The 21,200-nt window shown below is 40.6% G+C and overlaps 1 protein-coding gene across 5 annotated transcripts in view; it reads right to left on the bottom strand.

Annotated features, from left to right (window-relative positions):
* Positions 1 to 10,432: 10,432 nt before the first annotated feature.
* Positions 10,433 to 21,200, bottom strand: part of disc1 (DISC1 scaffold protein) — a 34,042-nt gene continuing 23,274 nt past the window's right edge. For 3 of the 5 annotated variants that reach the window (XM_049735668.2, XM_049735666.2, XM_049735664.2), the window contains 4 exons: positions 19,084 to 19,327; positions 17,280 to 17,324; positions 13,842 to 13,968; positions 10,433 to 11,987 (listed from right to left, as the gene is read on the bottom strand). In XM_049735668.2, the coding sequence (XP_049591625.1) occupies positions 11,794 to 11,987; positions 13,842 to 13,968; positions 17,280 to 17,324; positions 19,084 to 19,327 (610 nt within the window). In that variant the 3' untranslated portion in view covers positions 10,433 to 11,793. The remainder of the gene's footprint in view (positions 11,988 to 13,841; positions 13,969 to 17,279; positions 17,325 to 19,083; positions 19,328 to 21,200) is intronic. The other 2 variants (XM_049735669.2, XM_049735667.2) reach the window with 1 other exon arrangement.

The raw sequence follows: 21,200 nt of genomic DNA, 5'->3' as shown, positions 1-21,200 counted from the left end.
AAAAAATAAGATAGCAACTTTAAAAGCACTCAATGAATCCCTAGTTCCTGATAAATGGCACATTGTCTTGTGGGACCGAGCATGGACAGAGAATGTTCTCTACCATGTGAAAAAGATGCAGACTTGTCTTCAGAAGCAGGATGTTCTGTGAATCATAAAGACCGCTTTCTTCATGCCTCCCTCCCCCTGGGAGCGAATGAGCACGGCCCCATACATGAGTGTTGCGACGGTCACCAGTAGCGCATTGACCTTCTGGAATAGTTACAGATCATTCGAAGGGCAACTCCTGCCTAAGGACTGATCCATTGAGTGCGAATAGCAGGAGATTGAATGAACATTCACAGTATGCATGCCAGTCAAATATATTGGCTTTATACTTTTGGCAACATTCCTCTGTGCTTAAAATGATCCAATAAGGATATACGTTATAAAATAAGAGGAATGCAAAGTCAATCAGCTAAAAGTCTCTTCTCTGTCACGTTCGGGAATGGAGCAGGGCGACCAAATGCAGCTTGGACCAGGGTTTATTGAGGGACAAGGGAATTGGAAAGGATGATGAGGGGAACAAACCTACAGGCACGGGCAAACTGACATGACTTGCAGACACAGAGACTAAACTAACTGAATCAGAGACAGACAAAGAAACAGAAAAGACAAGAGACTAGACAAGACAGAAAGACGAGAACAATCCGACAGAGGAGTGACATGCAGACAGGACTTAAATACAAGACAGGTAACAAGAGGCATGTGAGGGTGATCACACTGATCATGGGCAGACACAGGAGGGGAGGGGCGACGATAACAGAAACCATGACAGACACAAGGAAACGAAAGGAGACGGGTCGTGACATTCTCTGAGGTGAAGCCTTGTTATGTCTCTGACAGAAGAGACATTCTGCGCTGTTCCATCTGCTGCTGTGTCTGGAGGTCATCAGCCTCACTATCAATGGTCAGCCGGAGAAAAGGTTGCAGGGTCACTACATTAGCCGTTGCTCTCAGACTTGTCAACCAAGAATGAATATTAGTTTCATTTTTTCATGGAGGGACAACTTCATCCAAACGACCAATGTTGGACACAAAATGACTTTCAAGTTTCCTTTTTGATTGTCACGGGCTGACACTGGGCGACCGTATGCACCACAGACTTTATTGAATTGGGGGAAAGAGGATGTGGAAAGCTGGATAACAATAAACATGGGCAGGAGAACAGAATCACAGGTCAGGCAACAGACGGGTAGCATACAGGATAGCAACGTGGGGCAACTAACGAGTAGCGTAACAGATAGCAACATGCCAAGACAACCGGTAGGGCAACAGAACAAACTGAAACAGAGGGCTGGATATGCGGGGTTTATATTGGGCAGCAATCAGTGTAAATGCTCCTGACAGGATGGTAGGGGCAGGAGGGATGAGCTGTCAAGAGCACTGGTCATGCAGACCAATTGTATTGTTTTTTATTGGCGGCTGATGTGATTTTTTTTAACTGTTAATATGGTTGAACACTTAATATGAAGCTCTGGTTATGAATTTGATCTGCTTTGGAAACAAATGACAAAAATGAGGGGATAATAGCATGGAAGGTTTGAAAATATACAATGGTAGTCTCACAAATGGACATTAAGCCCCAATTAATTTCAGAGTGTGTCATTTGTTTAAAGGAAATAAAACAATGTCCAGTTGTCTTAATACCATTCTTTTGTCAAAACACAAAGATCAAGAATTATTACACACCCTATTTATTTTCATTTCGGAACTCACATACTACAACCAAGAGGGCTTTATGAGCTGCCTTGCATCCTTTCACAGGTGTTAATGCAAATAGTTGGCTTGATCATGCCGATGATTCCGTTACAACTGGTTCTTTGTTTCTATTTGTGGAAGAAAAGCTCAGCATGTGGTGGGAAAAGGGAATGTATCATGACAAAAATAAAAGCATTTAAAAGTGCAGTGGTAGGCAGTTATGTGTATTTACCTCATTGTTATGCAACTGTGGGGCAGAAGTGCAGAACGGTTCTCTCACACACATTTCAGACACAGACAAATAACAAGGTATACACGGTCACTCACCTATTGTCACACTTGATGGGCAAGTCATAGACTTAACTATTCATAAACAATTTGCTGAAAAGGCAATTTCCCAATTTTTTTTACTTCTCTATAGCTAACCAAAACAGCAGCACCAAAGCACATGAACAGGCCAAGCCAACATTTGTGGCGATTGATTGATGCAAAGTTATCAATTCAAGCAAATGAAGCGCTTTGATTTGCCATCAGTTCTTGCATGCATCCCTATCAATTATAAATCTCATTAAATACCCTGAACGGACAATAACAGAGCCATGAAAATGAGTAGCAATGACACAAGAGGAGCGTGAAAGAAATGCAATATATAATTGGTGAGGCGAATCAAAGTGTGAACTTGAAATGTCAAACACAACCAACAGTCCCCTGAGCATAGTGGAAAACCTTCAATCTGTTTTGCCTTTGAAAGACAAAATGTCATTTTACCCAAGGTTTGTGATTATTGCAAGCTTGCTAACCCTAACAGCAACACAGTACAGCATTCATTTAATCTGTTGTGATTGGTCCATAATGTTACCTGCACATACTTGTGTGATGCCATTTGAGCAAACAAAAGAACAATCCAAATCATACTAGTTTTCCTCGTGATTCATCAACCAATAAGTTCATGCAGAAACGTACTTCCTGTGGGACTTGCACGCATGTCGCTGAAGGAAAAGCCTCATGAGTTATCTAATGTAGCATGTAGAGCCACGGAGACATTTCTCATGCATCATTCATTTATGTGACACATGAAAATTGGAGGAATAGAGATATCAATCAATTGGAAGGTTGTCACATAGCACATATTCGAGCAACAGTGGAAAGGAAACAACTTGTCGTACTCGTAAGGAGGAAAGGTTGAGAAAAAATAGGTGAGGGTGAAGAACCTGAACCAAAGGCTGGCTGCCAAACAGACTCATATAGTCTCTCCGAGCCGTGTCAGGTGTCTTTCGAAAAGATATATAAATAGTGCATAGCTGTTCCCCGAGCTAGTGCACTGCCTCCCTTTGAGTGTCATTAGGCCCATTTGGCGCAGTAATTGCTTATAGCGAGGCAGTCAACCGAAGCGCTGACGGATGGAAGGAGACGACAAGACTATTTTTGGTTAAGCCGCACCGGCCGCACATTACCGCACTTTTTTTTTTAAGAGACATTTTCTCATTATATATGCACCTCGCTAGTAAAAAAAATAGCCATATACCGAAGCTAATAACATTAGGATGTCACATAAAACCAGACTTGAACTCATGAGGTTTAAAAAATAGCACATCAATATTTAAGGGTAAATAATTGTCTGTCTTCATATGATTGACTGGCAACAACTCCACTTTGTAGTCTGCCGTTCATCCAAAGTCAGCTTGGATAGGGTCCAGCTTCTGCATCACTAAAAAGGTGAAGCAGAATATAAAATGGATGAATGCATATTGGGAAATTATGGTCTAATTACCAGGTAACATATGGAGTCTACACAAAAACCGCCTCAGTGAAATTATTACACACAAGCACCAGACTGATAAAATGACCATCACATAGAACAATAGCTCTTTTTTTCCCCCCCAATCCTTTGTCTTTGCTGACGAGGGAGTTAGCAGCCAGAAGGTTATTTTTCACCTCACCTGTCCTCTGCCTGCTCAATGACAGATAAACCCAGCGGGTCGGCTCTGCGTCTTGCGTCTACAGATGGCACGTTGGTGCTGATGGGGCACTCTGGAGAGCACACATGGATGTGCAGAGTGGATGGAGGGTGTGTGGCATATGTGCACCAGTGAGAGTAATAGTAACACCAATCTGCCTGAAAAAGGAGAAATCGAGGGGATGAATGAGGCAGCTCCATGGCAACCAAAATAAAGAGAGGCCAGAGGATCTCCTCCGGCAACTTGCACATGCATGTTCTTGTTATTATCACCATGGGAAGACTTTTCACGGCAGCAGTCTATCACTGCTCAAGAGTTCTATTGATTTTACTTACCAATTTCTGCATACAGTATTTTGACAACAAGGTCATTTTTATAATGTTCTTGAAAATAAATCTAAATAAATGATAAATTCAGTCTTGTGTATAAATAGAGACCTCACGTGGTTGTTAAAATACAGTCATACCAGTAGTACCTTTATGTTGGAAATAAATATTTAAGTCTCCCTAAACTAAGCCTAATGACACCATTGTTCTCCACACTGGTACTTCTAAAGACATTGAAGATTATCCGTAGGTGTGGTTGAATATGCATCGTGTGATTTACCGGCCACCGGTGGAAATCAACTTTTTGGGACAACCTCGTGCTCACCTGATTATGAGCCTGTGGTTTAAGTCAAAGTTCCATACATTATATTATATTTCCAAATATTTTAGCTTCGTGTCCACTGATCCTGTTTCAATCCGCATCATTTTAAAAGTAAACTATATATGTTGAACCAAGTGCTGTTTAAACACATTGACACACAACACACAATGCGCTCTACGTAAAACACAAAATTTAAATACATATTTAATGAGTCCTACTTAATATGATAAAATGTGATTCGTGTCAATTATGCATTAAAAATTAAAGTTATAATGCAGCACTTACCAGCATGTCAATGACCTGCGGGTCATGCAAAGAAATTCCCAGCGGTGTTCTCAAGGGGCTCCTCAAGTTCATTACCTCTGCTGCAGGAGGAATGGTTGTCACAGAAAAGGTCCTCAGGGAGACACCACAAAGTGAGCTCGTGGCTTTGCAACTCTGCTCACCATCTCTCAGCAGGCTCTATATTAGGAACCTGTCAGATGTTTATGAATACACCTCAAAGTCCTCAACCATTGCTTCTTCCACGTGTTTGATTTTTGTGCTTTGCCCTTGAAATGGTTGTGACCTCAATTCATAATATATGGGATGTTGCCACAACGTTGGTTGGTATGACGACAAAATGTATTATTTATGTTATTTGGACGAGGGCATATAAAGTACACTTTGTGTGATGATGAAGGCATCTGCAAGCGTGGTTGGGCCCAAGCATGGAAAATGTCAGATTGCTGTTGTTGCAGTGCACACAATGAATACATAAAAAAAAAAAAAAAATCCATATTTTACTGGGTAATACAATTGAGAAAAATATAAACAATAGTCTTGGATATGGATTAGTGGGAGTAACATGCACAATGCTTATGATTTCACATGACAGGGGTTAGTTCAGATTAAGATGATCGTGATGAATTGGTTCAATTTAACCCATATGGTTACGAGTCACTCAAATCATACAGCGGGAAATTTGTTTTCCTTCCTGTTTATTGAAAGAGCTTTTCACAATCCAATACAGATTGTGAAATAATATGGGTGTAAAATAGAATGAGACACACCAACGTTGGCTACGTACACATTTTGTTCTTCGTGTAGAGTCATTTTAATGGACTTCATTTTCTTTACAGGATGTTTTGGGGTATTCATCTAAGCCCATTCAAATAATAAATCCAACTAGACATTAGAGCGATACAATATTACATGATATGACCAATCAGTGTCCTTTCAGGGAACAAATGTGACAGATGCGTGATTCTACATTTTTCTTTCATCCAGCCATCCATTAGCTGAACTGCTGTAATAAAAAAAAACATAGCAGCACTTTTTAACAAAAATCTACCACAATTGTTCTTTTAAATATTAGTTATGAATCTCATGATGCTTCAGGGGGGAGGGTTAACTTGGCAAATGATTTCTATGGATAATTGAGACTCACATTCAATTAAGTGACCATGATTGTTTTGGGAATGAGAAAGGAAGCTAAAGATTCAAACCCACAACCTCTCTTAATATTCTAGCATCCTTCTCTTGACTTCCTGTCTCCACTTTTACCTCTTTTCCAGGTCCACCTGTCATCTCTCCACAGTGTGACAGTTTGATGCCAAAGGCAAAAACCAGGGCAGGATATTAAAATGAGCTATTCCGCACCCTCACATCAAATCAGTCATCAGTTTAAGAAAGCCAGAAGAAGCAAGCACTTTTTTATAACTTGAGTATTTGTTGGTGTCATGACACAACATGTGGCTCTAATCCACTCTGCAGCTCTGTGCGATGATGAATATTGATGCTTCCGTTTGAATGGATGTTGTCTGCGTCCTGCTGCTGTGGGTCTGCTTATCTAGCCTCACCACTTCCATTTCATTTGGATAATTCACAGTGGATGGTTGTCACACCACAAGTAATAATTCCCAATATTTGCAGCTGTACAGTATGATTAATAATGCAAGCAGGGTCAAGTGTTCACCAGGCAAACATTTCACATCCATTTTGTTGTGTTGTTGTTTGCTGTTGCAGAGTCCCTACAGGAAACTCTTCCCTCTGTCAGTCTCAATTTCTTCCTATCTTTCTCTCCTCGCTTGCACTTTTAATTCCAAATGGCACTAATGTCCTTGGGCTGCTCTTCTTCATTTATTTGTGATGATGGTGTGGGAGTGTCTTAAAATGGCCGACAGGGCCGCTCTTTAAAACAAAAGAATTGCACTCCTCAAAGCTAAATTGATTGAAGTGTGCGTTATCAAAATGCAAAGTTTTGTGGGGGGCATGGTTATACAGATTAACGTTTCACAAGCTCTGTGAGCAAGATTTTAACATTTAGTGGATTTAGTTTTACCCCGGGTATCGTCTCACTTGGCCCACCCATGACTTTTTTCGGCAGAAATGAACTATGTCAACATTTTGTTAGCTGCCTGTTTCTGGAAATGTGTCTGAAAGACAGCAATTTTGAATTTTGCCAAAGAATGGTATTTTTGGATTAACACCATTCATTTGCAGTCTGAATGCAGAGGCCTAAATTTCTCAGAGTCTCCGGGAGAAAGTTGCTACATTTGTTGTCTGTTGCTTTTTTAAATATTAGCTACCGTATTTTGCGGACTATAAGGCGCACCGGACTATAAGGCGCACCTTCAATGAATGGCCCATTTTAAAACTTTGTCCTTATATAAGGCGCACCATCATGTCAGCTTTTTAATCCAAATCAAATCATTCTCCATTTTATCTTTATTTCAACTTCAGACGCAATAAATTACTTTATAATCTCAAAATAATGATCCATAGTCTTTTTGATTCATGATTCATAGTCTTCAGCGGGCCACTTATGATTGATGTCATGACACAATGCTTCGGGCCAGTTTAAATTTAGGAATTTGGTCCATATATAAGGCGCACCGGACTATAAGGCGCACTGTCGGCTTCTGAGAAAATTTTAGGTTTTTAGGTGTGCCTTATAGTCCGGAAAATACGGTACTTTACTATTATATTTTTTAAACATTTTAATATTAAGAGGTCGGATGGGGGGAATCATGTATACACTATTCATATTTCTATGAGTAAACATTTCTAACATGGTTGGGCAGGGACTCCAGATATCATTTATATAAATGAATTTCTTAAAATTGTACAAATGTATCATAATATATATCCTGTTTAAACGTGAAATGGCGATGATAGCTGCAATACATATATCCATATACTTCTTGGTTCCAAACTGCCTTTAAAACACAGAGCAGACGGGCTTTGATGGGCTCAAGTTTCACACTTGACTGCAGCCTGTAAAATGCATTTTATTTCGCCGTTTAAACGTGCACATTTAGTTAGCGACGCACAACGCTTCCCCTTGGCATATTGTGTTACTGCGCTCGTAATCCATCTTTCAGCCATTGCCTTTGATGACTGCAGCATAGTGAGCAAACTGTTCACTGAGCTTGGCTACTTGCTTTTATGATTTCTTTTATGAGTGTGTACAGCCTAAATCACATAAATCCACCATAAGCAGAGCCGCTGTGTTTTTATGCTGTTGGAAAACACACTTTACAATTGTTTTGAGAAACTTTATTTAAGTGTTGAAGTACTGCTTCTGCAGATACCAAATTGTCCATATGACAGGCTTGCAACGAGTTTACCTCGCCATTTGCCCAAAGTCATATTGGATAGAATCCAGCTTTTTTTTTTTTTCCTGCCACATCCCTTGTGAAATGGAAGAAGCGAGGACAATGATGGAGGTTGAAAACTCAACCCAGGCCGAACCTTCAGATAAAATGGAACGACCCTGCCTTGGCAGAAATACCCCATCACTCACCAGCGCTATCATTAGGGTTCTTGCTCTAAAAAAGGGCATCCAGCTCCATCCATCAGATGTATTGATGTCTGCTCTTACCGTGGTGTCTGTCTCCAACCCAGACAAAGTGCAGAAGACATTTCATCCTTCTACGGGCAGCCACGTTCCCAAGGGAGGCTGCAAGGTGAGTCGCCGACCAAGCTTTCCCTGGAGGACGTACTAACAATATGTTTTTACTGCATGGACATGGAAGTGGTCAATTCTTTCTCCTTGGTGAGTGCAAAATGGGCCATGTCCCATTCGTCTGAACAAAACACACAAAAAGCAGAACAAAGAACCCTTCACGCTGAAACATTGTTCCTCCAAATCAAGGTTGGGTTTTAGTTCTTTAAGTTCTTTAATTCTTTTAGGTCTGAGTGAAATACTGTTTTATATTTCATTATAATTATGTATTTTTAGATCTCTGTTGATTTTCCATAGTTTGTCCAAGTATTCCCAATGTGTTTAATAAAACTACGAGTTTCACATTTAAAAGAATGAACTTTTCCACAGTAATGACTTTTATTGAGAGGCACCTGTATATCACATTCTAAAGCCAGGCTCGCTAATGAAGGCAATTCAAAAGAGAGTTTCAGGCAGAGCGCTCCAGCACTCTATTTTATTTTACTCTATGGGTCGATAGTTCACAGATTTCTCACTCACTACTGTTTTCATTGTGCTGGGGGGGTTGAAGACTCTCGGGGGGAGTCAACACCAGATGGACGGAACAGTGAGCCGCATGGTCTGGTGAGCATTTTTTCCACAAACACAAAATTCAGAGAGAACAATAAGTGAGACATTACAAAATCATGGGGAAGAAAATTAAATAGTGGGAAAGATTTTTATTTATTTATTTTTTTACTTTCTTGTTTTTCTCTGCACCGTCCATCTGCTTGTGTAAATCACACTCACGTTTATGACTATTGGACAATTTAGTCTTTAATTAACCTAACCCTTTTTGGAATGTGGGAGGAAGTATCTGGAGAAAACCCACGCAAGAAGTGAGAGAACATGCAAACTCCACACAGGGCCAAGAATTGAACCTGGAATGCTGATCACGTGGTGGATATCCTGACCACTCGGCTTACCAAATCTTTTTTTTTTTTTTTTTGAGAGGGGATATTGCGGAATATTGTTTCGAGTGTGGGCAAATCAAACATAGAAAATATTTGACTTGACTTCACCTTTAAGAATATTTTGGCCTCTGTTTGTTTTGATCACAGATGAGAGTTCTGTCTATTCTATGTTGGCTCAGCTGTGTTATTTATTTGTATCAGTGCCACTTTATTAATGGCTTCACCGAGAGATATGCAGATTTGGCGTACAGACACTCTGCAATTAAATTATTGGAGATCTTTATTGATTTTGCATAATTTTTCCTCCCGCCTGATTGCACAGTGTAATTTATTCACCAGCTGAGTGATGAACACAGTGGGTTTGAATTCACGTGAAAGGCTTAAAAAGAGTTCAAGTGAAGCTTCTTGCGCTCAGAGTGGATCAAAGACTTGAGGCTCGATTTTCATAGACACTCGGAGTGAAAGGCAGTCTCTAAGTGCCCACATTTCACCATGACCCGTGATTGCCTGGTCAACTGTACATCATGGAGGACCGCATGCAAATCCTTAACTGTCCATTTCTGGCACAGTGGCACACCTCTAAAATATCTGATGAGTCCGAACTCGAGATAGTTCTCAACCTGGGTCCTATAATGGTAGTGTGTATGGTACCTAATAAAGGGTCCAGCAAGTGCATAGGGCGGTACTCCCATCCAGAGGCAATTTCATCCCAAGTGAGTATACCCTACAGCACATATTGTCTTGCTGTATGTATCTGCAGCAAACCATCTGGATTTTTTTCCTCAAGCAATTTTACGAGACCGACTGCCTCATGGGGCTCACTGTGGTGCCGCAACGGATTCAGTTATGAGGTGGGCTCATTTTGGTGGTAAGTGTGAGCGTGCATGTGTGTGTGTGTGTGTTAGCCGACTGGCTGAGTCTGTAGGCTGCCTCAAGCTGATAGATGGTGGAGTCTTCTGGCTTGGAAAATGCTTTTCAGCCTGTCAGCAGCATGAGAGTGAGACATTGTGTGTGTGGCGCACGCAGCTGTGTTTACAAGGCAAGGCTCCACACTCTTGAGGATGAATCTGCCTCGGCTCGCAACACAAGGCTGGATCATATGGACACAAAGCAACAGCACACCACCTTCAGCACCGCACGCCCTCTGCCACTTTGTCTTCCAATTAGCCACAGCGTTGCTGCTGAGGTGAGATAACAAAAGAAGCTTGTATCCCCTACAGACCTCACTAGAGGACCTTTATTAGCGTATTGATAACGCCGACATGTCAACACTGCCCCCACTTGCCTGGAAGGATGCCCACATGTTCTCCATGAGGGGCTATCACCAAAGTGGGTACAAAAAGAAAACAGCAGGAAACATCATCAGGCAAGATGCTACATGCTGTAATTAGTGAGACACGTTGGACAATAAATAGGAATTATGGGAATGCACAGTAAATTAAAAAAAAAAAGATTATCCCATTAAATGACACAAACAAAATGTCTGGAATGTACGAAAAGATTTAGCATAAGTCATCATGCAGTCAGTGGTGCAAACAGCATTTTTTTTCTCTGCCAACTGATATTTTTTCCTTCAACATTGCAACTGTTTACAAGTATTTAAATAACAAAATCAAATTAGTTTATATGAATAAGTATTAGGGCCACATTGAAAAAAATGAACGTGGAGGGGTAGTAGTATTACAATAGATTTCTCATGTTTTTAATACTACAATTATCAACTTGAATTTCTAGAAGAAAAATCTTGATATTATATTGTGGGAAAAATCATTACATTTCATCAAATTTAAAAAAAGAGGGAATAATAATAAATAAAAATAGGAAGAATTAAGTCGTGTTATATATTTACAAGAGAGAAAAATCTATCAGTGTTTGAAAAGTTTTGAACTTATTCTTGTTTTAACCTTAACCTTGCAACTTTTGTTCATGTAATGAACTTTTTATCAATGTAGCCCTAATACTATAAATATAAGATTTTCATCACTAGCAACAGTGTTCAAGTTAGCACCACAAACATAAAATTACATTAAGTCCACTTGCAAAGAAAAAAACACACACAAAAAAGGCCACTGGATCAAAAAATAAAACAGTTAGTTTATGTGCATGAATGCTAATGTAAAAAAAAAAAAGAAGATTGTCTCCTTTATCCCACAAATAATCAAAAAAGTGGTACAAATTTGAGGGTTCCGTGTTTACATTCTCTGTTTTGGTCATTTGAGTTTTAGGGTTAGCACATAGTTTAGAACACAAAAATAAACCTTCAATTGAAAACACTAGTGTAGACGTTTCATTTCTTGATATTAACTGGGGGGAAAAAAAACAGTAGACTGAGAAGCCTGAAGGCACTTTGCGAATTTGAATTGAAAGTGTTGTATCCCTGCATGTATAGAATGTGTTTTTAAGTTAAGGAAAGCAACAACTGGAGACTTTGCTCAGTTCCACAGAGGGCTGCTTGTAAATGACTTTGAGTGCGGCTTTACGTTAAATAGAAATGGGGTCAGTTCAACTGCAGAGTGCAGGTCAGGCTCCCAGTGTGCGTGCTCATAAAACACAACATGCATCCGCTTCAAATGTCCCAGCTGTCACTAAAGTACTGGTCCTCTTCCTCCTCTTCTTCCTCCTCCAAAATCCCATTTTCCACAGGCTCGTCATCATCCCGCAATTCACCATCATGCGCGTCCTCCTCGACTTCCTCGCTGAGTAGGGTGAGCATGTTTTGCAAAGTGGTTTTAACTTCCTGAACTTGCCTCTCCAGCGACTGTGCAATGTCAGTTAAGGAAGACTGAGATGGAGTTGGAGACCTTCATTGATATGAGTCTTACAAACAGCAGGACAAAATGTGACACTTGTGGCTCTCGACGCTTGACAGTAATAGCGGTGACCCGATGAAGGCATCAATGTCCAATTTGGCTAAAGAACTGATTACTGGGACAGATCATCACGCCGTAGTCAATTTAACCCCATGCACTCAAAGAGTGAATTGCAGCAATTCGCTATTCATGATCTCATCAGTGGTGCTGGGTGGCAGGACCCCCGCAAAGCAGCTGCATTATTCATGACCCATCAATGAACGGGATGGAGGCCGTCCTCACAGGGGACTTGTTTAACCTGCTTGGAAATCCAAATCAAGCCTGCAAGGGTCCGGCTTAAGCGTTAAATCAAAGGGGCGGGCTCGTGGCAGATGGAACCCGATGGCTCGTTTTACACTTTCAATGAGCACAGATTGTCTCCATCCATAATTAAACGGCCATTAAAAAAGACCAGATTCCACAGAAGGTTGTTGAAGGTGTACTCCAACCATGGCTTCGTTTGACGTTTAGAAGCAACACATACAGGGTGTCTCGAGAAAATACAAAAGCAATTGATAAGACGTGTATGACGATCAGATAATTCCTCATAACGCATTGACCATTTTTCTAATCATGACACAATATTTTAGGGTACCTACAGTATGTGGCATCTTGAGCCCAACTGGTTTCTAACAGACTAGCACAAGACACACCTTCTGAAATGCCACAAGCCTTATCTCGCAATTGTGAATAGCTTGAAAATTTTACACACGCAGCTCATTCCAGTCTTGTAACATATTCCAGTTATAAGTTTTGAATAAATATTGCTCTGGAATTTTGTGGTTGTCTGTCCTCACAGAGGACACACAGGGGCATTTTTTTTGGATCTTCAGATTTCATTGGCACCTGTTGCATTATCATTGGTTTCTGTTTCATTTCTACAATCGTGTCCAGTTTCCTCAGTGACCTCAAACAATCACTATGCATATTTCCAAGCAGCAAAAACACACAAAGTTTGCGAAGAAGCGAATCTATCTTTGACATCTTGCTAACAGAGCAAAACGTCGTACTGGCGCTGATAACATAAAGGCCAACTGCAAAATCTGATTGGACCTGAACAGACTGCGGAAAAGAAACAGGAAAATTGGATCTTTGACGGTGCGGTGCCATTTGTGGAAAGTAAAGACTTGAGCTTGATCTTTAACCCCGTATTGGACTATCAACCGTTCTACGATGAATGAGGAAAAACACACTAATCTACATCCAATCAGCTTTCTAATTAGCACGGAAAATCAAGCATTGTGACCTGTAATCAGCTTCAACCCTTCTTCCATGTGACTCATTACCATGGATATTATAATGTTCTCCAAGCCAGATCCAGCAGGCAGGAACAGGTGCAGGGCGGATGGAAGGTGTGTGCGTTCAATGAAAAGATGAAGTTGAAGGTATGAAAGCTTTGCAGTCGTGATAGTGACGTTCCTCTATTTGCCACTGCGCTGCCCCTGCCTGCCTACTTTAATCTCAGTGCCCGAGAATGGCAGCCCGCATTTGTGACCCTCCAATAACCTCACTTGGACTTTTACCATGTTATTTTCTCGATAGCACATCCTGCCTGTCAAGAGAAATACGCCCGATTCGCACTCAGCTTCAATTCCGTTGAATGTCAGATACGACAGCTTGAGCTATGTCTTTTCCGCCTAACATTAGAGTGCTAACATTTGGTAGCATGCGAGTTGCTAAGCCTCCAGGAAACAGCACATCGCAAATATAAATTGGAGAGAAAGAGCAACATCTTAATACCTGTATACTTGGAGCGAAAGGATATCAGCGAGGGCCTGGTCCCGGTTCTCTATGGCCATCTGTAAGTCATCCTCCAAGGTCATTAGTCTGTCACTGATCAGCTCGCAGCGCTCGGAGAGGTCTGCTGCCTCGTCATCACTAGACACGTCCTGCTGGGAGATTGGCAACAGCGGAGGAATGAAGAATGTTTGAATTAATTCAGCTTGGTCAAGTAAATTGTTATGAAACTTTCTCCATTTGGACTACACCCATGAGTCTCAGAGTATCATCAAACCAGTGTGCAATGTGTTGGTATCTGATAACCCTCCAGGCATCTGCTAGTCAATATTGACTTCTTGGATTGAATTTTGTCTGAGGAGAAGAAACAATGCCCGGTAATGTTTTTTTAGCGCGTGTATACACAGATCCATCAGAACATTATGATCATTTGCACAATTTTACACCATCCAATACAAGTGCTGCAGCAAAACGTCTGCGTTTAAAAGGATACGAATGCTCAGTTTTGAAGATGTGGAGGAGAATTGTGTATCATAATACCAAGGAATAAGGAATAGCTAGAGTTTGGTTCAGTAAAAAGTGAAAATTAAAATGCTTTAGTTAGTAGATAACCAGTATGGATGTGTGTTTTGTGGGAAATGTTTGAAATAATGAGCTCTAATGTGTCCTCTTAAGTGCTTTAAAGATTTTATAAATGGGGAAAAATAAACTTTTTTAAGCAATGTGTCTTCAATTTTTGCGGCAGGATTTACATATCCTCTGTTGCTAAATGAACCTCCAGTTATAGATTAATTGTCGTGCTTATTTTTGGCTGACACCTTACAACAAGTCCATTTTGTTGAGATGTCTCGGACGTAGAATGTGTATTTTGAATAAGCGTAGAAGGGTTGCATGGCAAAATATAGGGCTGCCAAAGTGTCTGTCAGTAGCCTGCCAAGGTCATCAAGTCCACACTACACATCGGGGTTATGTACTACCGGTGACCTCCGCTGTGCTGCGAGGATGGAGCACTGCATGATGGGAAAGTCAGTTTGATGTGGGAGCACAGTGCAGTAGGGCACTTAAGCATTGAGGGAACAGAGCCGGCCATAATTAGAGCAGCCTCTTTTGAAGACCGTGTCCTATTTTTTTTTTTCCTTCTGTATCAGGCAAGGTGAACATATATACACAATTACACAGAAGAGTACACACAGACACTTAAACACACACAAACAAATGCAAGAGAGTCACATCTGACTCATGGCTACAGGTTGAAAATATCAACTCCCTGCAGCTCAAAGATGTCACAGCAATGAGAGTAGTCAATTCTCTACATTGTGTATATCACTCCCTCTTAGATGATACAACACATGTTCAACAAACAACAAGTTAAAGCCAGAGGCACTACATCGTGACAGAGCAGCCGCCTCCAAACCAATTGAGATTAACGGACAAAAACAGCACAGGTAATGATTCGAGATAATGCCTTCAAGATAACATTCTCCACTGTGAGGCACTTTAAGTGTATGTCAGTCCTCACCACATATGAAACTAGGATTCATGTCCTCCATCAACAAAAGGAAAGCCCGCTGAGCTAAAGCGTCGCTGTGCTGTTTGTTTTCAGGCTGTAAAGGTTAGCAGCTTCTTTAGCAGATAAGAGAACCGTGTTTGTGTAGCTGATTGATTCTATTCTCCAGCCTCCAGTCGCTCTTGCTAAAAGTCAATACGACCTGAGGAGAGAAAGCCCAGTGTACACACTGTGACATTCTTGATAGGTTTGTTTGTAAGTTTTTACAAAGAAGATATTCAACCCTTCAACAGCCGTCATTGTGATCAACACAATATGCGCTTCTTGCTATTGACAAATGTGATTCTGGTGTCATTTGCATGTCAAATTGCATAAGTGAGACTTGCCAGCACCGGCACTGCATAGTGGCAGTTTGATGAACATTAGTTGTAATGTTCAGGGACCCCCAGTAAACAAAGCAGGCATAATCAAATTATGTCAAAATGCAATACTCGGATGCACGCAGGCCTTGTCATAGTTATCTCGGCAATCAAGACTCAAAGGCTGCATGTGACTGTTGTGCTCCCCCAGGGTGCTGCTCAGTCAGACATTGTAAAATGCATAAACACGGCACCGGCTTTACATTCATGGTAAGGGTAACTTAAAAATACAAAACAATCTTAACCTCAAAAGTAAATCAAATAAATCACATTTCAGACAAGCAGTACCGTATTTTCCGCACTATAAGGCGCACCTAAAAACCTCAAATTTTCTCAAAAGTCGAGAGTGTGCCTTATAATCCGGTGCGCCTTATAAATATGGACCAATATTGAGCCACTACGGCAGGCGTGTCCAAATATATGGACTTATATATGGACAAAGTTTTAAACTGGGCCATTCATTGAAGGTGCGCCTTATGATCCGGTGCGCTTTATATATGGACAAAGTTTTAAAATAGGCCATTCATTGAAGGTGCGCGTTATAATCCGGTGCGCCTTATAGTGCGGAAAATACGGTACAAATTTGCTTCAATGCTGGTCCCACGGAAAAAAGTACACTCATTTTTTACTGCTTGTCCTACTCAGGATCACGTGTTTGCTAGTGCCAATCCAAACTGACTACGGAGGCAGAATTCACCCTGGACATGTCGCTATCCAAAAGCAGGAATCTAATAATACCATTGTAAACAATGATAAGTAGTTTGTGAAACACCACAATCCCATCAGAGCAAATGGTCACTACATATTTATTGCAAGCATCCTACTGCCATGCAGAATGAGGAGGGTGCTAAAAGAACCTTGAGAGGATAAAAGAACAATTAGAAGACATTAGAAGGAAATTGAGTAGTGCTGAAACACACACACGTAGCCACAAATCAATCTCCATTGCGGCGGCGGGGCAACAGCTTGGCAGCAGCTAAGTGGAAATCATTTACTTAAAGTCATTACGGAAAGGAGAAAGAGGTCAGAATATGTTCTTGGCAGAGATTTCAGCACTGCCACAAAGCCGCAGCGACATCGTCAACGCCACCGGGATGAGTTGCCATCCAATTTCTGAAGTGGCAGTTTTCTCTTTAGGCATTCTTATTCGCTCCAGTGACATCATTCGAGTGTCAATCAAGAAGAAGTACAACAGTGTTATGTTTTCTAATATGTCACTATTTAGGTCTAATCTTATTACTAATCCAAGACAGGTGAATTCCGAGAAGTTATTCATCTACTGCATTACCTGAACTACAATGGCCAATCCCTGTGCAGCAGATGTAAACGGGAAAAGGTACGTGTGTATTTCAAGTATAAACATTAAAAAAAAAATCTAACTTTGCAAATAAGTAATCTGTCAAAAATCTAGCTGAGTCATGTTTGATTCAAGGTCAACTAATGGATTTTTTGTGTCCCGGCACACCAACATAAATAAAAGTGACACTTTAATTACAGTGGGAACATTCAGGCACACTGTGACGCTATTAACATTACCAACCTGTGGGTTGTTATCCTCCATGCAGAACAAAAACTCCTCCAATTTCTGCAACAAAAGGGAAACGTTTGTTGAAGCCACACAGACGTAAATCGGTTCATGAATTATTGAAAACGCAATTTTTGTCGGTCGGCTACTCTACGTGAGCAGCAGGGCATAGTAATGACACTGGAATTATTCATTAGCAAATGTGATGAGAGAACAACAGACTAAATGGCTCATCTGGACAGCAGATTCCTTTGTTAGTATTCAAAGTGAGGTAATTATCTCATGCAGACCAACATATTGTTTGTGGCTTCAGGCTATATGCTCATATGTAGACGAATAAGCATAGGTTCAATTATAAGTTTTAATTAAAAAAGTTGTAAAACAAATACAAGTCATTTAGTTTATGTTTTGGAGTAAATGTGAGTGAAGTTCACCTGCAGTTAACTGAAACGTTCACATATATAATTTGTGGTCATAGCTGTTTACAGTACTAACACAAATTTATGGCATTCCATTTTAATGTGTTGGGGTTTTTTTGTTTTTTTTTTAGAGTAAAAACTGTAATTTTGCTGTCATCCCACCATTTGATTTTACTCATTACATTGTATCCCGCAGCAACATAATCTGTCACATACTGTTTTGTGGTACTAAAAAGATGAGTCTGGTTGTCTGTAGCCTTGAAAACATGTCAACTGGATAAGAATTACTGTGACAGTTATTATATTTCTTCGGTCTAAAAAGGCTATAATAATCTATCAGGATAAAAAGGAAATGTTTGGGGTTCTGATCTAATTCTTTGCATTATTTATGTTGTCAGTCAAACTGAAGAATTATTATATTAACATGTAGAAAATATATTTTGCCACATACATAAATATTGCTAAATACACACTTGTTTATAACTTGGGGTGGAGATGAAAGAATGAACTGCACACAGCTCGTTTGGCTCTCTCACCTTTGACTTCTTGGAGAAATGTTAGGAGAGGCTAGGCTTTAGCAGGAAAACAAAGGCAGAGAGAAACAAAAGGAAAGCAGAAAGAAGATTCGTGCGGTTCATTTAATGCAGTTAGGCAGTGTTTAAGAGAGGTTAAGAGGGCACAGGTGCAAAATGTAGATTTAGGGTTGTGCAAAGCAGGATGGTTATTAGCTCTAATGGGGAGTAAGAAACTGTGAAGGTACATTTAGCAAAACTGACACACTTTTCATGCAGTCCGAGCATCTCATGCTGAGGCAGGCAGTTTGTAATTCAGAACATGAGCCTCTGCTAAAAAACTGCAAATATTACATTTCTGAGAGGCAATGTAGCAAATATAGTTGCACACAGAAAAAAAAAAACATGTCTGGCAAGTTCTCTTTTTTTATTATTATTTTGATGGCTGCTGGCTATGTTGACTTTGTTCTTATCTCAGACGAGAGTCGACATTGTGGGTGGAGGCAAGTGTGAGGAGAGGAGCGAACAATTCGGGATCTACCCTGGAGCAATGGCTTCAAATCACTGGTGAAATCGTTCCCGTACACATGCATGCACACGCCCACAAGAATTCTTACTCACAGAACTAAATGGTAGAATTTGTAGAATGAAGGGTAATATGTGTAGTTGTCTCTCAAATGTCTTTAGTTCATAATTGGAAATAGAAAACAGTAATAAGAGTGCGACTCATCTTACTGTACAAAATTAGCATGTTTGCCAAACTAATAATGGTGAATGTGAAATCTTTGGCTTGTGTAAGGAACATGCTTAAAGTAAAACGTCACATAGGGACATTTTTTTAGATTTATATCTCACTTTACATGCATTTACATGTAGAGGTTGTGTTACCTTAGTGAACTCAGAGTTTTGTAAATTGGCTTCGGGACACCAGCGGCCGCCTAAAGCTGTCAACATGGCGCTGTCTTCTTCCTCTTTGGCGCACACTTGACTTGTAGCACAGTCAGTTGTGGCGAGATGGTCGTCCACGTCAGCTCCGCAACAGATGGACGTCCGTAGCTGCAAGCCTCGTAAGAACAGGTGACATGCCTCCAGGTCGGCCTCCCAAATCCGCTCCAAGCCGGGACAGCTACAGCTAACATCCAATGAAAATATAAACAAGACAGCGTATGTCAATGCCAGACAATATTTTCATTCAGCAATTTTATGCAAGCATAATAACAAAAATAGAAGTCACGAGTGATTCTTGCTCATGCAACAAATGACAAAACAATTATGTAACTGAATATAATTTAAAGGGTGATCAAAAATGAATATTTAAAGACTAACAAAGTGATTAATCTCCAGAGGAGTTTGTGACTGTGATTTCTTGCTCAGGGAATGATTTGCATCAAATTGTCAAAGCTACATTTCTTTAAAAGAAAAAGCATCCATAAATTATTCACCTCAGATCTCTGATCTCTTTACGAGCTATTTTTTTACTGACCTTTGTCTTTTCCTAACCTTTAGGTAACGCATCATTTCCGAAGATGTGTAGCCACAGGTGACATTTGGGCAACCAAATGTATTGACCCTGTTTTTCTGTATTTTTTTCCCTCCATCCAAACAGAATGGGAAAATGTCACATAAATTGCTTAAGCCATAAAAGAAAATACAGACGACACCGTCATGTGCAGGAAAAGAAATGAAGAGTTACAAGATGTGTTGGAAAGTGTAACTGTGATCCCATTTCAATGAACCCATTTCTAGTTGCTGCCCTATCACAAAATTTCAAAAGCAAATTGATTTAAAAAGTAATCATAAAATAATAAAAAATAAAAAGTCATTATTATATACTATAAATTATTATACAGAGGTGAATTCTCCAAAAAAATGTATGCAGACAGTGTGAAATCTGCCTCCCTATTTCATGCTCTTCGGCAGTAATGAAGCTCCTGAAAATTGAATTCCACTTTTTATTCCAGCTCATCTCCTACCTGCAAAAGGCTGCCAGCTCTGTGCCCTGCCAGTGGCCTGCCCATCAGCTGTCGTCTAACCTTCATTTTGGCACACAGGTGATAGAAAAACTGCTCATCCCAGCAGTCCTGCACTTGGTGATTTAGCACTCAATGCTGTTTCTTCTCAACTGTGTTGAAGTGGGCTGCACCCGCTGAGCCATGCTATTGTTACATTGCTTCTTTTGAAGAGGTGAGAACACACAAACAATTGAGAAATTAATTGGAAAATCTTCCCAAAATGTCAAAGTTGGCCACATCTATCACAAAATGCCCTCTCACTGTGACTGCTGCTTTTAAGGCTTTTTTTGCTAAATCGTCAAACAATACAACAGCTCCAAAGCAGCGCTGTGATGGTGGCATCCTGGAGCTCATCTGTCTCAGCTTCTTAGCCACGGGTTAATTGGTGGCAGCCATTCAGCCTGCTGTCTGACAGTGACAGGGTGTGGGCGTGCTGCTTCGTTGTCATTGGGCCCTCCACCCTGCAACTACTGACTGGCAGGACTGATGTTGCAAGTTCGGGAGAGCCAAAGCTTGTAAGGACTACATTTATTGTTGCTTATTTTTCTGCACAGGGATGTCTCCATGTGATATGTGAATGTCACACAATTAGAAGCGCTACTTTGATTGGCAGCAAATGGCATCATTGTGTTCACACCCACAACGGCGCAAGCTGCCCTTTTTTAAATGAGCCCACTTGTGGACATCTGTAAAATTACCAATAGCTGGTCTATCCCACGTCTGTCCAGATTTATGACATGCCTCGCACCACACTTGCACTTGTAACGAAAATAGAGCCCTCAGTGTCAAGTGGGCTCAACCATGGCACAGATATAGTGATGCATCGTGTGAGTACATCTCAAAGGCGAGTACAGAGAATCTGCAGAAGTCACTCTTTGATTTTCTTTGCTGTAACCAAAACCTTGTCGTTTCCTTAGATATCCAATATTTCTGATGTTAGGTGAGCAAAAGAACAACTGGAAAATCATTCCTTTTGGCTCAACTTGTACATCA

This window comes from Syngnathus scovelli, chromosome 12 (genome assembly GCF_024217435.2).
Source record: "Syngnathus scovelli strain Florida chromosome 12, RoL_Ssco_1.2, whole genome shotgun sequence".
NCBI lineage: Eukaryota > Metazoa > Chordata > Actinopteri > Syngnathiformes > Syngnathidae > Syngnathus > Syngnathus scovelli.
This window is presented reverse-complemented; position numbering and strand designations above follow the sequence as displayed.